Source organism: Rhincodon typus, unplaced genomic scaffold, assembly GCF_021869965.1.
Source record: "Rhincodon typus isolate 14 unplaced genomic scaffold, sRhiTyp1.1 hic_rhity00000957, whole genome shotgun sequence".
In the NCBI taxonomy this organism is placed as follows: Eukaryota; Metazoa; Chordata; class Chondrichthyes; order Orectolobiformes; family Rhincodontidae; genus Rhincodon; species Rhincodon typus.
In genome coordinates, this window is record NW_025966595.1 from 1 (window position 1) to 15,120 (window position 15,120).

General features: G+C 45.1%; 1 protein-coding gene across 1 annotated transcript in view; it reads left to right on the forward strand.

Moving 5' to 3' along the window:
* Positions 1–2,773: 2,773 nt before the first annotated feature.
* LOC125481129 (solute carrier family 4 member 11-like) overlaps positions 2,774–15,120 on the forward strand; it is a gene marked incomplete at both ends in the record, with an annotated part of 32,375 nt that continues 20,028 nt past the window's right edge. Inside the window, 2 exons of the mRNA XM_048592282.1 lie at positions 2,774–2,883; positions 3,496–3,580. Coding sequence (XP_048448239.1) covers positions 2,774–2,883; positions 3,496–3,580 — 195 coding nt within the window. The remainder of the gene's footprint in view (positions 2,884–3,495; positions 3,581–15,120) is intronic.

A 15,120-nucleotide genomic window follows, 5' to 3' on the forward strand; every position in this document is an offset into this window, starting at 1 on the left:
ATCATCATCATCATCATCATCATCATCATCATCATCATCATCATCATACTTTGAAAAGGCACAGAAAATTCTTCTTATGGTATTCTTTTCTTGAGCTCTGGTAATAGCTGCATGAAGCATTTTCCATCACCATTTGCTGTGCCATGCTAGTCTTTAGGCCCACTCTCAAGCACAACAGACAGTAGCTCTCTTGCCCCATGTCAGAAAGTGGTTGGTTCAAAACCCAGTTCAGACACTTGAGCATAGCAGCCACGCTGAAAAAATGCTGCACTGATGCTGTGTTTTAGTTGTTACATTTAGATTAAACTGAATCTGTAGTGTCTCTCATGTACACACGTTCTTGCTAAGCATAGAAAACGTATTCTGCTGTCATGGCTGATTTTTGTTTATTTCCACTAACGTCCAAGGGCTGGCTGCATAGACAAATTTGCTATTGATCCACTGATAGAATCCCTGCCATGTGGGAGCAGGCTATTTGGCCCACCCAGACCCATTCCCATTCCCCTCCCTGATCCCTGTAACTCTGCATTTTCCATGGCTAATCTACCTAACTGCACATCATTGGAATGAAACCAGAGTGTCAAGAGGAAACCCACACAGACATGAGGACAATGTGGCATTGAACCCAGGTCCATGGTGCTGTGAGTCAGTGCTGCCCAGCATGGGCAAGAGAGCTACTGCACACAAGGCCCATGCTCAAGACTAGCATGGTGCAATAAATGATACAGTATAAGACACCAAATAGCTATGGAAATAGGTTGGAAATAATCTGCAAAGGGATGGAGACAGGTTAAGCCAGTGGGCAAAAGTTTGGCATATGTAGTTTGTGAGATAATGCAAGGTCACCTACATTGGTGGTAGAATAGAAAAGCAAAACTTTAAATGAAGAGAGCCAGCAGAAAGCTGAAGTACAGAAGAATCTGGTTGTCCTTTTACAAGAAGCTCAAAAAAAATTAGCACACAAGTATTTGGGAAGGCAAATAGAATGTCGGCCTGTCTTGCAAGTGAGAAAGGTGAACAAAAGTATAGGAGTGATGCTACAGTTATATAGGCCATAGGTGAGAGTGCTGCAGGTGTACTGTATACAGTCTTGGTCTCCTTTCCTAAAGAGGGATATGTTTGCATTGGAAGCAGTTCTGAGAAGATCCACTGGGCTGCCTCCTGTGCTAAGGACAGTATCCTTTAAAGGTTGAGCAGATGAGGCCTACACTTACTGAAATTTGGAAGAATGAGGGGATGATCTTGTAAGATTCTGAATGGGGTTGTCAAGGTGGATGCTGAGAGGATGTTCCCTCCTACTTAGATAATTCAGAACCAGGGGCAGAGAGGTATTTCATTTAAAAGTGAGCTGGATAGCAATTTCCTCAGGGCCTCATTTGACAGACTTTTTTGATCTACAAGGGGGGGTCCAGTGCAAACTAGAAGATGAAGATAAGGTCACAATCAGATCAGCCATTATTTTATTGAATGGCAGAGCAGGCTAGATGGGCTGAGTAGTCGTCACCTTCAATTTGGTCTAATACAGGTGATCTGGTCACTTATGGTTTGTGGTGGCTTACTATGAATAAATATGTTGCCATATTTCCTACATTTACAACAGTGATCAGACTTCAAAACATATGTTGGATGTAAAGATTGTTGCGCTTGTGACGTTGTCAATGCAAGCTGTTTTTCTTGTAGAGCTTGCTTTGTTACCCTGTATATCTCGTAGTATGGAGAGAGTGCTGTATTGGTGGAGTTGCAACCTGTACAGATCACTGGATATGCTGAGATAACAAGGTGTAGAGCTGGATGAACACAGCAGGCCAAGCAGTATCAGAGGAGCAGGAAAGCTGACGTTTCAGGTCTAGACCCTTCTGCTACTGCTTAAACAATGCAGAGAACGAGTTCCACCCCCATGACAAATTGGCAAACTGAATTGAATTTTTTTTGGCAGGGCAGAAAAATAACCATAAATTGTGGGATTATTGTAAAATCTTGACTCAGCTGATGGATTTGTTCAAGCAGATACAAATTTGATGGCACTACGTTACTTGAAGAGAAGAACAGACAATTTTCAGTCTACTGGCTAAAAAGTCATTGCCTAATTAATGCTGTGAATTAGTCCTTAAGTCTTAGATGTTGTTTGCAGGGAATTGCTGACACAGAACGGTGGTTGTCTTTTTTCCCTGCAGAACTCTTAATGCATTTTAAAGTAATTAATTGCATGGAATGCTCAGTGTGACAAAGTAGGTTTATTAAACTTGGCTGCTGTCCTCCAATATATTTTCCCTCAGCACATCAGCTGTTATTAATGGCAAATTGCCCAACATCTTCTGTTATGGCTGAATTTGTTTAGAAACAAGTTTTTTTTTTTTTTTTTTTTTTTAAACCACAAAATATCAGATCAGTTTGATTTTACAACTGACCATGCTTTGGACTCTGAATCTCTGCATTGCTGTATCTGATACGTCAGAACGTGTAGAACGAGAGATCTAGTGAAGAGAGATATGCACCAACTTGGCCTTTTGTTAACTTCTCGGTTTGCTGCAATGAACTATCCTATGCCTGTGTGTTTTTACTGTGCAGCGGGAAAGCTTTCAAGAGAATAAAGAAAAAATGTGCATGCCATTCTGAAAGTTGGGAGAACAAATATAACTGAGCTGCAGGATTTAACTTCCAACCCATCAGCTGAAAGAGTTCAGCAAGACTGTTCCCGAGCACTGTTGAAATTTCTGCAAGGTCGTGTTCTGTAAATGCTACTTCAGTCTTTTTGTTTTTTTTTTGGTTTCAGCAGTTACTCGAGCTCCAAGTAGAAGCAAGGAGCAGAACCAACCTTGCAAAAAAAAAAGCAAAATGCGAGCTGAGCCTATATTAACCAGTGACACAAAAGCAGAAGTTGCTGTAAGCACCCAGCAGCATCTATGGAGAGAAAGCAGATTTAACCAAAAAAAAAAATAAGAAATAAGAAAATTACAGTACAGGAACAGGCCCTTCGGCCCTCTAAGCCTGCACCAATATGCTGCCAGTCACAACTAAAACCTCCTACCCTTCCGGGGACCGTATCTCTCTATTCCCATCCTATTCATGTATTTGTCAAGACGCCCTTTAAAAGTCACTATCGTATCTGCTTCCACTACCTCCCTGGCAGCGAGTTCCAGGCACCTACCACCCTCTGTTTCTTTAAAAAAAAAAGTAGTTTCAGGCCCAGTGACCTTGCTTCAGAACTGTGATAAAACTGTCAAAGAAATCTGCCGTCCTTACCTAGTCAGATATACATGTGACGCCAGATCCACAGCAATGTGTTTGATTCTTAACTGCCCTCTAAAATGATCAGTTTGCTCTGTTCGAGGCCTATTTGGGATGGGCAACAAATGCTGGCCTTGCCAACAAGACCCGCACTCAATGAATGAACAAATGGGGGACAAAATCTGGTGTCATGGTCAAATGTTCTTGGGAACAAGCTTGTGTCGGGTGATCAGTGTTCTAATATAATATCTTTTCCTGACCGAGCAGGCTAATGACTTCCTACGGCTAGGGAAGGGAATGATGGAAGACTTGCGACGCAGGTTGCCATTGTACCTATCAGATTATACTGACGGTGAGTAAACATTATTATTTTATACCATATTTACACTGACCTTGGCCTTACTCATGCTGATTGAGACCATGTTGAAATGTCTCAAGAAGCAAGTGCAATGGCCACAAAGTACATTCCATACAAAAGGCTTCTACTGAATCATTGGTCGCTGTTCAGTTCCTTTCGGCTCACCCTGCAAGCGGGCAATGCTGTCATGAGATGTATGTTTTGAACTGTTGGTCCGGTTGTATCCAGGAGGTTTGGAGAGGGAGGCTTTGAATACTAGGGAGGGAGAGAGCCCCTGGTGGAGGAATTGGAGAGATCAAGAAGCCCTGGGAATTCAAGTGAGATGATTGTGCCGATGCTGTAGATGACATTGGCCCTGTCCATAGCAGGGAGTGGGTCTTTAGTTCGGGTGGGCAGTTGTCGTCATAGGGTTGATGTGGGCTTATGTGCCACTCTGATGCCCAGCGGTCGTAGGAGTCTTGTGGTGAGTTCTGACGTGTTCCTGATGTAGGGTAGTGAACACATTGAACTCGACCCCATATACATTCCACTACGAAGGAAAACCGGAAGTGAGGCAATCCATCTCAACGGACCCCGGAGTTTAAAAACCAGGTGGGAAAACACACTGACGCTTCATCGGAGGCTGCACTGAGGATGTTACCAAGCACGGTAATGAAAAGTCTGCGAAACAACAAACCAGCTCAGCGAGCCAACCAACCTCAATACCCACAAACCGAGCTACAGATCTACTCCAAAACCATTGATTTTTTTTTGAGGTTCGGCAGTTCTTGAATCTGTCCTGATGAGTGTGAGATGGAAAGCTCCGACTGGGTATCATTTCTTTTCAGTAATACTCCAATTCTGTACTCCCAAGCAATTGATTTTAAACTTTTATTAAAATTATTGGATGGAGAATTATGAGCTTGAGGGTAAGTAATTTCCTGATGTGTGCTTCGAGAATGCACCAGGGGAGTGGAAGTAGTAAATTTATTATGTTATGACTCTGTGCTGATTTTATGCTGGCACTTCCACAAACAAACAGAAATTACCTCATGAAATTTTGTTTATGCATTTATCAATTCCATAACCAGTTTTCTTTTAAAAAAAAAAAAAATCAGAATGAAGCTATTTTTCCTCCATTGGATTTCCAGGTTTGCAGGTCTCTTTGCCCATGTTTTGTTCAAGGGTATTGTTTGACATCAGCACAATTGGCTAATCCATAGCTCATAAACGTGCACTCTTGGAGCTTTGAGAATTCAATCCGTTGTGAGTTGTCTGGCTGAGGCGCAAATCTTTTAAATCTTCAGAATTGGTTAGAGTCGTGCATGAATTTCTGGAATCCACATTACAGGAGGGATATGACACCTCTGGAAAGGAGGTTTACCAGGATGTTTCCTGGGCTGGAGAGTTTGTGATTGAGAGAGATTGGATAGACTCTGGTTGCTCTTATTTTCTAGAACAGAGGTGATTAAGAGGGGACATGATTGAGATGTATGAAATAATGACAGGCATAGATAGGGTAGACAAGAAGAGACTTTTCCTCTTGATCGAGGGGCCACTGAATAGGGAGCATTGACTTCAAGGGGCAGGAGGCTTAAAAGAAATGAGAAAAAAAACCTTTTTCATCCGGTGGATGGTGGAAATCTGGAGCTCACTGCCTGTAAGGGGGGGTTAGAGGCAGAAACCTTCTTCACATTGAAGAAGTATTTAGATGTGCTGTTGTAATGCCAAGGCATTCAAGGCTATGAGCCAAGTGCTTGAAAATGGGATTAGAATGGTGAGACATAGTAGGAACTGCAGATGCTGGAGAATCTGAGATAACAAGGTGTAGAGCTGGATGAACACAGCAGGCCAAGCAGCATCAGAGGAGCAGGAAAGCTGACGTATCGGGTCTGGACCTTTTCTTCAGAAATGGTTCAGAATCGTTAGGTTGTTTTTGACAGGCACGCACTCAATCATCCCTTTTTTTTCTTTTGCTGTAGATCTGTATGACTCTAAATATAGACCTGGGGCATTGAGAATAACTCTGTAATTATTTTTCTTTCAATTTTCTTTATTCTTCCATCGGATGTCAGAACGTTGCTGACAAGGTCAGCATCTGTTACCCATCCCTAACTGAACTGTGTAGCTTGCTGGGCCATTTCAGAACTCTCCATTGCTGGTTCACTCCAGCCCAGGCAACATCCTGGTAAATCTCCTCTGCACCCTCTCCAATGCTATCACATTCTTCCTGTTGATGTGGATTCCAGAACCGCGCACACTACTCTTTACGGATTCTGAAGGTTTAGAAGATTTTGCTGCAGCCAACCAAGTTGGAGGAGAAAACGCTATTAAATTCTCAAAGCACCAGCAGAGATCCCATCAGGCCTATTGCCCATCTTTGTCCTTTCCAGAACAATGTTGAATCTAACAGAGTTATGATCGCAGTCTGCAAAGTACTCCCCCCACTGATACTTCAACCACTTAGCCATTAGCCTCACTACATAAAATTAAGTCCTGATGCTGCTTTTCCTATGTTAAATGGTAAGTAACACTTCAAAAGTACTTCCAGTTGTAAAGTACTTTGAGAGGTTTTAGAGAACTATGTATTTGAGAACCTGCTAATACAAATCGAAATAAGGGGGTGTTACAGTGCATAGAGTGTTGAGGCTTACTTATGAGTAGGGAACAACAGCCTCTGGGACAGCGTACATTCAGACACTTTTTTGGCCTGCTGGATTCCAGCCAGATATCTCAAAACGCAGGCAGGAGTCATGCCACAAAGCACAAGAGAAAGTATGGATAGGAGTGTTTCCAGAAAAGCTTTTGGGTGAGCTGAGAAGCCAATGCAACATCACTAACTTGCAAAGCCAGGAGTCATTGTTGCCAACAACAATTAAAATAGCAGCATAAGCTTATACCATAAGCTATAGGAGCAGCATTAAGTCATTCAGCCCATCAAGTCTGCTGTGCCATTTGATTGTCGGATATGTTTCTCAACCCCATTCTCCTGCCTTCTCCCTGTAGCCCTTGATCCCCTTAGCATTCAAAAACCTATCTATCTCACTCTTAATGACATAGATCATAGATCATAGAATCCCTGCAGTGTGGAAACAGGCCATTCGGCTCAACAAGTCCACACTGCCCCTCTGAAGAGCCCCCTTTTCCCCCTGTCTAACCCAAACATCCCTGGAAACTATGGGCAATACATCTACCCTGCACATCTTTGGACTGTGGGAGGAAACCCACACAGACACAGAGAGAATGTGTAAATTCCACACAGACAGTTGCTCAAGGTTGGAATTGAACCCAGGTCCCTGGTGCTGTGAGGCAGTAGTGCTAACCACTGAGCCACCGTGCTGCCCTAGGGCCCCATAGTCTTCTGTGGCAATGAGTTCCACAGATTAACCACCCTCTGGCTGAAGAAATGCTTTCTCCTCTCTGTTCCAAAGCACTCTCAGGCTGTGCCCTGGGTCATTGTCTCTTCTACGAGTAGAAACTTCTTCACTTCCACGATAACTTGAGCCATCACCTGTTGTTGACTAATTTTCTCTAATGCCTTTCATTTGGGAAAATGCAACTCTAGTTTAACTTCTTCTAAAGCCCCTTTCCACTTCAATTGCTGTTTAGCCTGCCAATGTTCTGGTTAACTAGCAATCCTGGTAGCTATAAGAAAATGGTCTCCAAATGTGGAAACCCAGCAAAGTCTGAGCCCAGAAGCACACTTTCTTGAGACAACAAGGTGCAGGGCTGGATGAACACAGCAGGCCAAGCAGCATCATAGGAGCAGAGAGGCTGACTTTTCGGGCCTAGACCCTTCATCAGAAAAGGCGGAGGGGAAGGGGGTTCTGAAATAAATAGGGAGAGAGTGGGAGGCGGATAGAGGAGAGGCTAGGTGGAGAGGAAACAAACGGGTCAAAGAGGCGGGGATAGACCCAGTAAAGGTGAGTGTAGGTGGGGAGTTAGGGAGGGGATAGGTCAGTCCAGGGAGGACGGACAGGTCAAGGGGGCGGGATGAGGTTAGTCGGTAGGAGGTGGGGGTGTGGCTTGAGGTGGGGGTGTGGCTTGAGGTGGGAGGAGGGGATAGGTGGGAGGAAGAACAGGTTAGGGAGGCAGGGACGAGCTGGACTGGTTTTGGGATGCGGTAGGGGGAGGGGAGATTTTGAAGCTTGTGAAATCCACATTGATACCATTGGGCTGCAGGGTTCCCAAGCGGAATATGAGTTGCTGTTCCTGCAACCTTCGGGTGGCATCGTTGTGGCACTGCAGGAGGCCCAGGATGGACATGTCGTCTGAGGAATGGGAGGGGGAGTTGAAATGGTTCGTGACTGGGAGGTGCAGTTGTTTATTGCGAACCGAGCGCAGGTGTTCTGCAAAGCGGTCCCCGAGCCTCCGCTTGGTTTCCCCGATGTAGAGGAAACCACAGCGGATGCAGTATACCACATTGGCAGATGTGCAGGTGAACATCTGCTTGATATGGAAAGTCGTCTTGGGGCCTGGGATGGGGGTGAGGGAGGAGGTATGGGGGCAGGTGTAGCACTTCCTGCGGTTGCAGGGAAAAGTGCCGGGTGTGGTGGAGCTGGAGGGGAGTGTGGAGCGGACAAGGGAGTCACGGAGAGAGTTGTCCCTCCGGAAAGCAGATAAAGGTGGGGAGGGAAAGATGTCTTTGGTGGTGGGATCGGATTGCAGATGGCGGAAGTGTCGGAGGATGATGCGTTGGATCCAGAAGTTGGTGGGGTGGTACGTGAGGACGAGGGGGATTCTTTTCTGGTTCTTATTGCGTGGACGGGGTGTGAGGGATGAGTTGTGGGAGACACGGTTGAGGGCGTTCTCGACCACTGAGTTGGGGGGAAGTTATGGTCCTTGAAAAACGAGGACAACTGAGATGTACAGGAGTGGAATGCTTCCTCCTGGGAGCAGATGCGGCGGAGGCGAAGGAGTTGGGAATAGGGGATAGCATTTTTGCAGGAAGGTGGGTGGGAGGAGGAGTATTCTAGGTAGCTGTGGGAGTCGGTGGGCTTGAAATGAATATTGGTTTCTAGGTGGTTGCCCGATATGGAGACAGAGCGGTCCAGGAAGCGGGGAGAGGTGTTCGAGATGGTCCAGGTAAACTTAAGGTTGGGGTGGAAGGTGTTAGTGAAGTGTATGAAGTGTTCGAGCTCCTCGTGGGAGCACGAGGCGGCGCCGATAGTCATCAATGTAACGGAGGAAGAGGTGGGGTTTGGGGCCGGTGTAGGTACGGAAGAGGGATTGTTCCACGTAACCTACAAAGAGGCAGGCGTAGCTTGGGCCCATGCGGGTACCCATGGCTACCCCCTTTGTCTGTAGGAAGTGGGAGGACTTGAAAGAGAAGTTGTTGAGGGTGAGGATGAGTTCGACTAAGCGGATGAGGGTGTCAGTGGAGGGGGACTGGTCGGGCCTGCGGGACAGGAAGAAGCGGAGGGCCTTAAGGCCATCAGCATGGGAAATGCAGATGTAGAGGGACTGGACGTCCATGGTAAAAATGAGGTGTTGGGGACCGGGCAATTGGAAGCTCTGGAGGAGGTGGAGGGCGTGGGTGGTGTCACGGACATAGGTAGGGAGTTCCTGGATCAAGGGGGAGAAAATGGAGTCTAGATAGTTGGAGATCAGTTCGGTGGGGCAGGAGCAGGCGGAGACAATGGGTCGACCAGGGCATTCAGGTTTGTGGATTTTGGGAAGGAGATCGAAGCGGGCAGTGCGACGTTGGGGAATGATGAGGTTGGAGGCCGTGGGTGGGAGGTCACCTGAGGTGATGAGGTTGTGGATGGTTTGGGAGATGATGGTTTGGTGCTCAGGGGTGGGGTCATGATGAAGGGGGCGGTAGGAGGAGGTGTCGGAGAGTTGGCGTCTGGCCTCGGCGATGTAGAGGTCAGTGCGCCATACTACAACTGCGCCTCCCTTGTCCGCGGGTTTTATGGTGAGGTTGGGATTGGAGCGGAGGGCTGCACGTTCTGCGGGGGAGGTTGGAGTGGGTGCGAGTGGTGGAGAGGTTGAGGCGATTGATGTCTCGACGGCAGTTGGAGATGAAGAGGTCGAGGGAGGGTAGGAGGCCTTGGGTGGTGTCCAGGAGGAGGGGGTGTGTTGGAAGCGGGAGAAGGGGTCAGTAGAGGGAGGGTTAGGTTCACAGTTGAAGAGGTAAGCGTGGAGGCGGAGGCGGCGGAAAAACTGCTCTATGTCTAGCTGTAAACTTTATCCGTGCTAATCATTTCTAAATGTGTTTATTAATTGAATTTAGAATTTCGAAGTCCAAAGAGAGATAAGCAAAGACTGGCAGGCCTAAATCCAATGATGTTTAATTTGTATAATTTCCCTTCTCCAAAATTGCACCTCATCGGAGTAGTAAAACCAAAAGAACTGCGGATGCTGGAAATCAGAAACGAAAACAGAAATTGCTGGAAAATCAGCAAGTTTGGCATTGGCTGTGAAGAGAAATCAGTTAACATTTCAGGTCCAGTGACCCTTCTTCAGAACTGTTTATCCCTTGTCAGGATGAAAGTAGTCATTTTTGTGATTCGTTGCCTTGTTTACCTTCCTGATTACTATTGGCTCCCTGTCCTATCTCTGCCCCATAAGGACTTTAAAACTAAAGTCCTTATCCATGCTTTCAAATCAGCTGTCTGTTTGGATCGAGGAAAAGCTGTTTGTCATAAAGCTAGGATGTACATCCTAGTAAATGACCAAAGTGGATCTGGTATTACCATGCCTAACATTTTGTGTTCTGAGGAAGCCAAAATGTTAACTCTGATTTTTCTTCACAGATGCTGCTGAGCTTTTCCAGTGACTTCTGTTTTTGAGCCATTGCTACTATTTCTGTAAATGGGTGAGGGCTAGTTGAGTTTTTAGCAATGGTAGCTCTATGGGTAACATGTGCTTCTTGATTTTTAAAAAAAAACTTCTTCAGCCGTACTCCACTTGCAGCCTTTTCTCCAATTTGTTGTCTCTTTTGGCGTTGTTTGTTGCTGTGTTCTCCATTTCTCTGACCCTAGTCTTTTATGCATCCCAACCCCACTTCCCTTTATTTTTTGTCTCAACTTGCAATCACCAGCCTGAGTCATTGAGAATTCTTGGATTTTGTAAAATTTCTCTGCATCCTCACCACTACTTCTTTCTTAGCTATTTAACTAAATTCTCACTTGCCTACTTGTCTCTAATGTTTCCCTCTGAAAAGTGCCTTGCAACATTTTTCTGCATTCTCATTGCTAAAACACAGCAACTTTTATCATGCCCTTTAACGGAATGAAGTGTCCAAAGGTGATTCACAGGAGCAGTATAGAACTGTTTGACAGTGATACACGCAGAGATACTAGGGCAGATGACAACCAGCTTAGTCAGTGAGGGTATGTGTTACGGTTCCCTAAAGGAGGAAAACAATGAAGAGAAAGATGGAGGAAGGACATACCTGAGCCTAGAGCGGAGGCAACAGAGGCTGTGGCCACCAATAGTGGAGTGATGTGTTTTTTCTTTTTTTTTTTAAATTGAGGATGTTCAAGAGGCCAGACTTGAAGACCAGTTATCTTTAATGTGCAAGGCTGGAGAGTTGAGATAGAGGAGGTTGTGGGTTAAACCAGGAAATTTTAAACTCTGCACATTGCTTGATGAGGAGCCAGTGTGTAGCAGCAAGCGGAGGGTTGGTGGGTAAACAGGACTTGGTGTGAGCTAAGACTTGGGGGCAGACTTTTGAAGAAGTTGAAGTTTACGGAGGGTAGAATGTGAGGGACCAGGAATAAATTGAAGTAGAGTGATCTGGAAGTTGCAAAGAGTTTTGGCAGAGAGCCGAGACTGGGCCTGAAGTTAGGCATTGCTCCGAAAATGATAATCTGAGTGATAAGCTCATCTCTGGTTCAAAAGTGACACCACGTTTGTGAGCTGACTGGTTTAGTTGCAGACTGTTGCCACGGAGAGGGAAGGAGTTGAGTTTTAGGTGAATGGGAAGGCTGAAACCAATGTTGAATTGGAGGAAGCTTCTGCTCCCTCACTACCAGAAGCCTGATTAGTAGTGTACTACCTTTTAGTGACAGTGAGGGATCTGAGAGGATGTGGGTGAGTTGGAACTGAGTGTCATCAGCATTGGTGTGAAAACCTTCAGAAGATGTGGATAAGATGTAGGAAGGGCGAAGGATAGAGGATACATACTGAAGTAAACATGCAGAAGCAGGAAGCGAAGCCAATAGGGTAGACAGATTAGCATAACACCAGAGGAGAGCCGTTGCCATCAACTGCATAATATTTGGAGAACCTTTGATGCCATGAAAAGCAAGTCCAAAACGATGGAGGAAAAACTTAACATTGTAAATGTCCCACAATTTAATAAGGGTTGTTTTGATGCTAAAGCAGTGACGAAAATCCGATTGGAATTCTGAGAAATGTGGGCGTGGATTCAGGCCGATTGGAGAGGGGAGGAAGGTTGAAGATGGGGTAGAAATTTGCGGGAACACTGGTGGCAGGAGATGGCCTTGTCAAGCATGCTCTACCATTCAATATGATTGTAGCTGATCTTGAACTTCAGTTCCACTTGCCTGCCTGCTCCCCACTTGTCTTGATTTCCCTGAGGGACCAAAATCCTGTCTGTCAGCCTCAAATTTATTCAACAGTGAAACGCACACAGTCCTGTGGAGTCGGAGTTCCTGAGATGTGAGAATTTCTCTTCATCTCGGTCCCAAGTGACTGGCCTCTTCAGCTGAGACTCTGCCCCATGTGGTCTAGGTTCCTGACAAGGTGGAACATTGAATGGACACTGCAAATCCTTTTAGCATTTTCTGCTCCAATGAGATCACTACTGTCTCTTCTAAATTACAGAGAAGATGGACCCAGCCCTTCCATTATAGGACAGCCCTCTCTTCCTAGGAACCAGTCAAATGAGCCTTCGCTATATTGGGTCCAACAGAAGTATATCCTTGAATGCAGAGACCAAAGCTGCATAAAATATTCCAAAAGAAGTCTCCCAAAGACATTGTACAATTGTAGCAAGACTTCTGTAGTCCCAAGCCCCTTGGAATAAAGGCCAATGTACACTGATTTTCCAAATACTTGTAATCACATGCTAATCTCTTTTTTTCTTGTACGAGTACTCCCAAGTGTAGCTGCATGCCAACAATTACAAATTTCACAACTTTTTAAAGATAGTCTTTTAAAATTATTTTTCCACACTTTATAAACAAAGTGAATATACCTCACACTTTGCGAAATAAACATGTAACACTCCACCTACCGTTTTGTTGCATACTCACTTAACCTGTCTGCATCTCTTTGCAGCTTTTTTGTCGTCTCCTCAAAGCTCGTAGTCCTTGCATTACTGTTTTCACATCATCTACTATCCAAACAATGTTACATGGGAGCAGGAGTAGGCCATTCAGCCCCTTGAGCCTATTCCATCATTCAATGAAATCATTGCTGACCTGTGGCCTAACTCTGGATACCTGCCTTTGACCCATATTATTTCTTTTGTTTTCTTGTGCTTAACAACTTTAAATCGGAGATAAATATTTAACAACTGATCTGGAATCCATTGCCATTTTAGGAAGAAAGTTGTGTAGAAGTGCTTCCTTTCATCTCTCCTGAACAGTCTGGTCCTAATTCTGAGTATGCTGCATGTTTCCGGAATCCCCAACCCGTGGAAATAGTTGATCTTTAACAGCAGGAAAAGACACGGCAGGTGAATGTATTGAAGTTGGGCACAGGAATAGGAGGTTGGAGGAACGAAGTACCCATTTAGAGTCCTAGAGTAATAAGGCATGGAAACAGGCCCTTCGGCCCAAACTGGTTCATGCTGACCGTGGTGTCCACTCAGCTGGTTCCAATTGCCTGAATTTGGTCCATATCCCTCTTAAACCCTTCCCATCCATGTACCTATCCATTACTTTTTAAATGTTGCTGTTGTACTTGTCTCAACCACTTTCTCTGGCAGCCCATTTCCAGAAATGCACCACTCTCTGCGTTAAGAAGTTGCCCCTCTGGTCCTCCTTAAATCTTTCCCCTCTCGCGTTAAACCTATGCCCTCTAGTTTTCAATACCCCGTTCCTGGGAAAAATATTATATGCATTCATCCTATTCATGCCCCTAATGATTTCATTCACCTCAATAAGGTCACTCCTCAATCTCCCACGTTCCAAGGAATAAAGTCCTATTGTGGCCAACCTCTCCCTGTAACTCAGGCCTACTATCCTGGCAACATCCTTGTAAATCTTCTTTGCACACTTTCCAGTTTAACTGTCTTTCCTACGACCGGATGACCAAAACTGTACACAATACTCCAAGTGTAGCCTCACCAACTACCTGTACAACTGTAACCTAACATCCCAACTCCTATACTCTACTCCTTGACTGATGAAGGCCAGCATGCTAAATGCCTTCTTCACCACCCTGTCTACCTGTGACACTGCTTTCAATGAACTTTGTACTTGCACTCCTAGGTTCCTCTATTCCACACACTCCTCAGGACCTTGCCATATACTCTATAAGGCTGCCTTGGTCAGACTTTCAAAAGTGCAACATCTCACATTTATCTGTATTGAATTGCATTTGCCAATCCTCCGCTCACTTCCCCATCTGATCAAGATCCCTCTAATTTTTGATAACCTTCTTTGCTATCAACTATACCTCCTTAACCCCTTCCCTTGCTCTTTACTCAAAGGCCTGTTTTTTTTTTTTTTTTTTGTTTTTTTTTCTAAATCTGTTTCTCCCCCTACCCAATTTTGCTTTTAAAGTTACTGGTGAATCTTCTCCCACCATCCTTCGGGCAGTATGTTACTGATCACAAGATGCTGCAGTGGAAAGCTTTCCTTGTATTGCCTCCAAGATAGGCTTGATGGCCCGAATGGCCTATTCCTGATAATGATCTTAGAGTGTCTGGCTCTTCTGCAAGTCAGGTTGAATCAGTTCTGGTTACCCACCCTTCTGTATCTGGAAGCTGTTTGTCTTTAGTTACTTCAACATCATTTGTGGTTTCAAACGAGCCTGCTCTCTGGATGTGCTCTGCCCAAGCTAGTCTTTTTTAACAGAAGAGTGGGTCATGAGGATTCTTCAGGTTTGGCAGAAGTGCAGGATTCACAGCTGCTGTACACAATTACATTTGCTTTTATTTGGCCCGGCTGATTTTTGTTATCTTTTGATCACACTTTATGACTGCTTGCTGGGATTTAGTGTTCTTGGCAGTGAAATGTTTGGGTCATCCCACGCTGCACACAGCAAGTGAAACATTAAAAGGCTTTATTAAATGGAGCCTTTATCCTTTTTCTTTCCTACTGGATGCTCATTTTTGAAGAGCATTTCTCTCTTGGTGGTGGTGGTGGTGGGAGGGGTGGAAATGCACCTCCTGGACACAGCCAAGGCTGAAATCAATTTGCCGTCTGAGATTTATCGATGCCGATACGTAGGAGGATCAAATTGTGCAAGAAACAAAATAAACATATCGCTCCCCACTCAGTTCAGAAAGGACTGTTGTACATTTTTAAGGTGTTTCAGAGATAGTAGGAACTGCAGATGCTGGAGAGTCTGAGATAACAAGGTGTAGAACTGGATGAACACAGCAGGCCAAGCAGCATCAGAGGAGCAGGAAA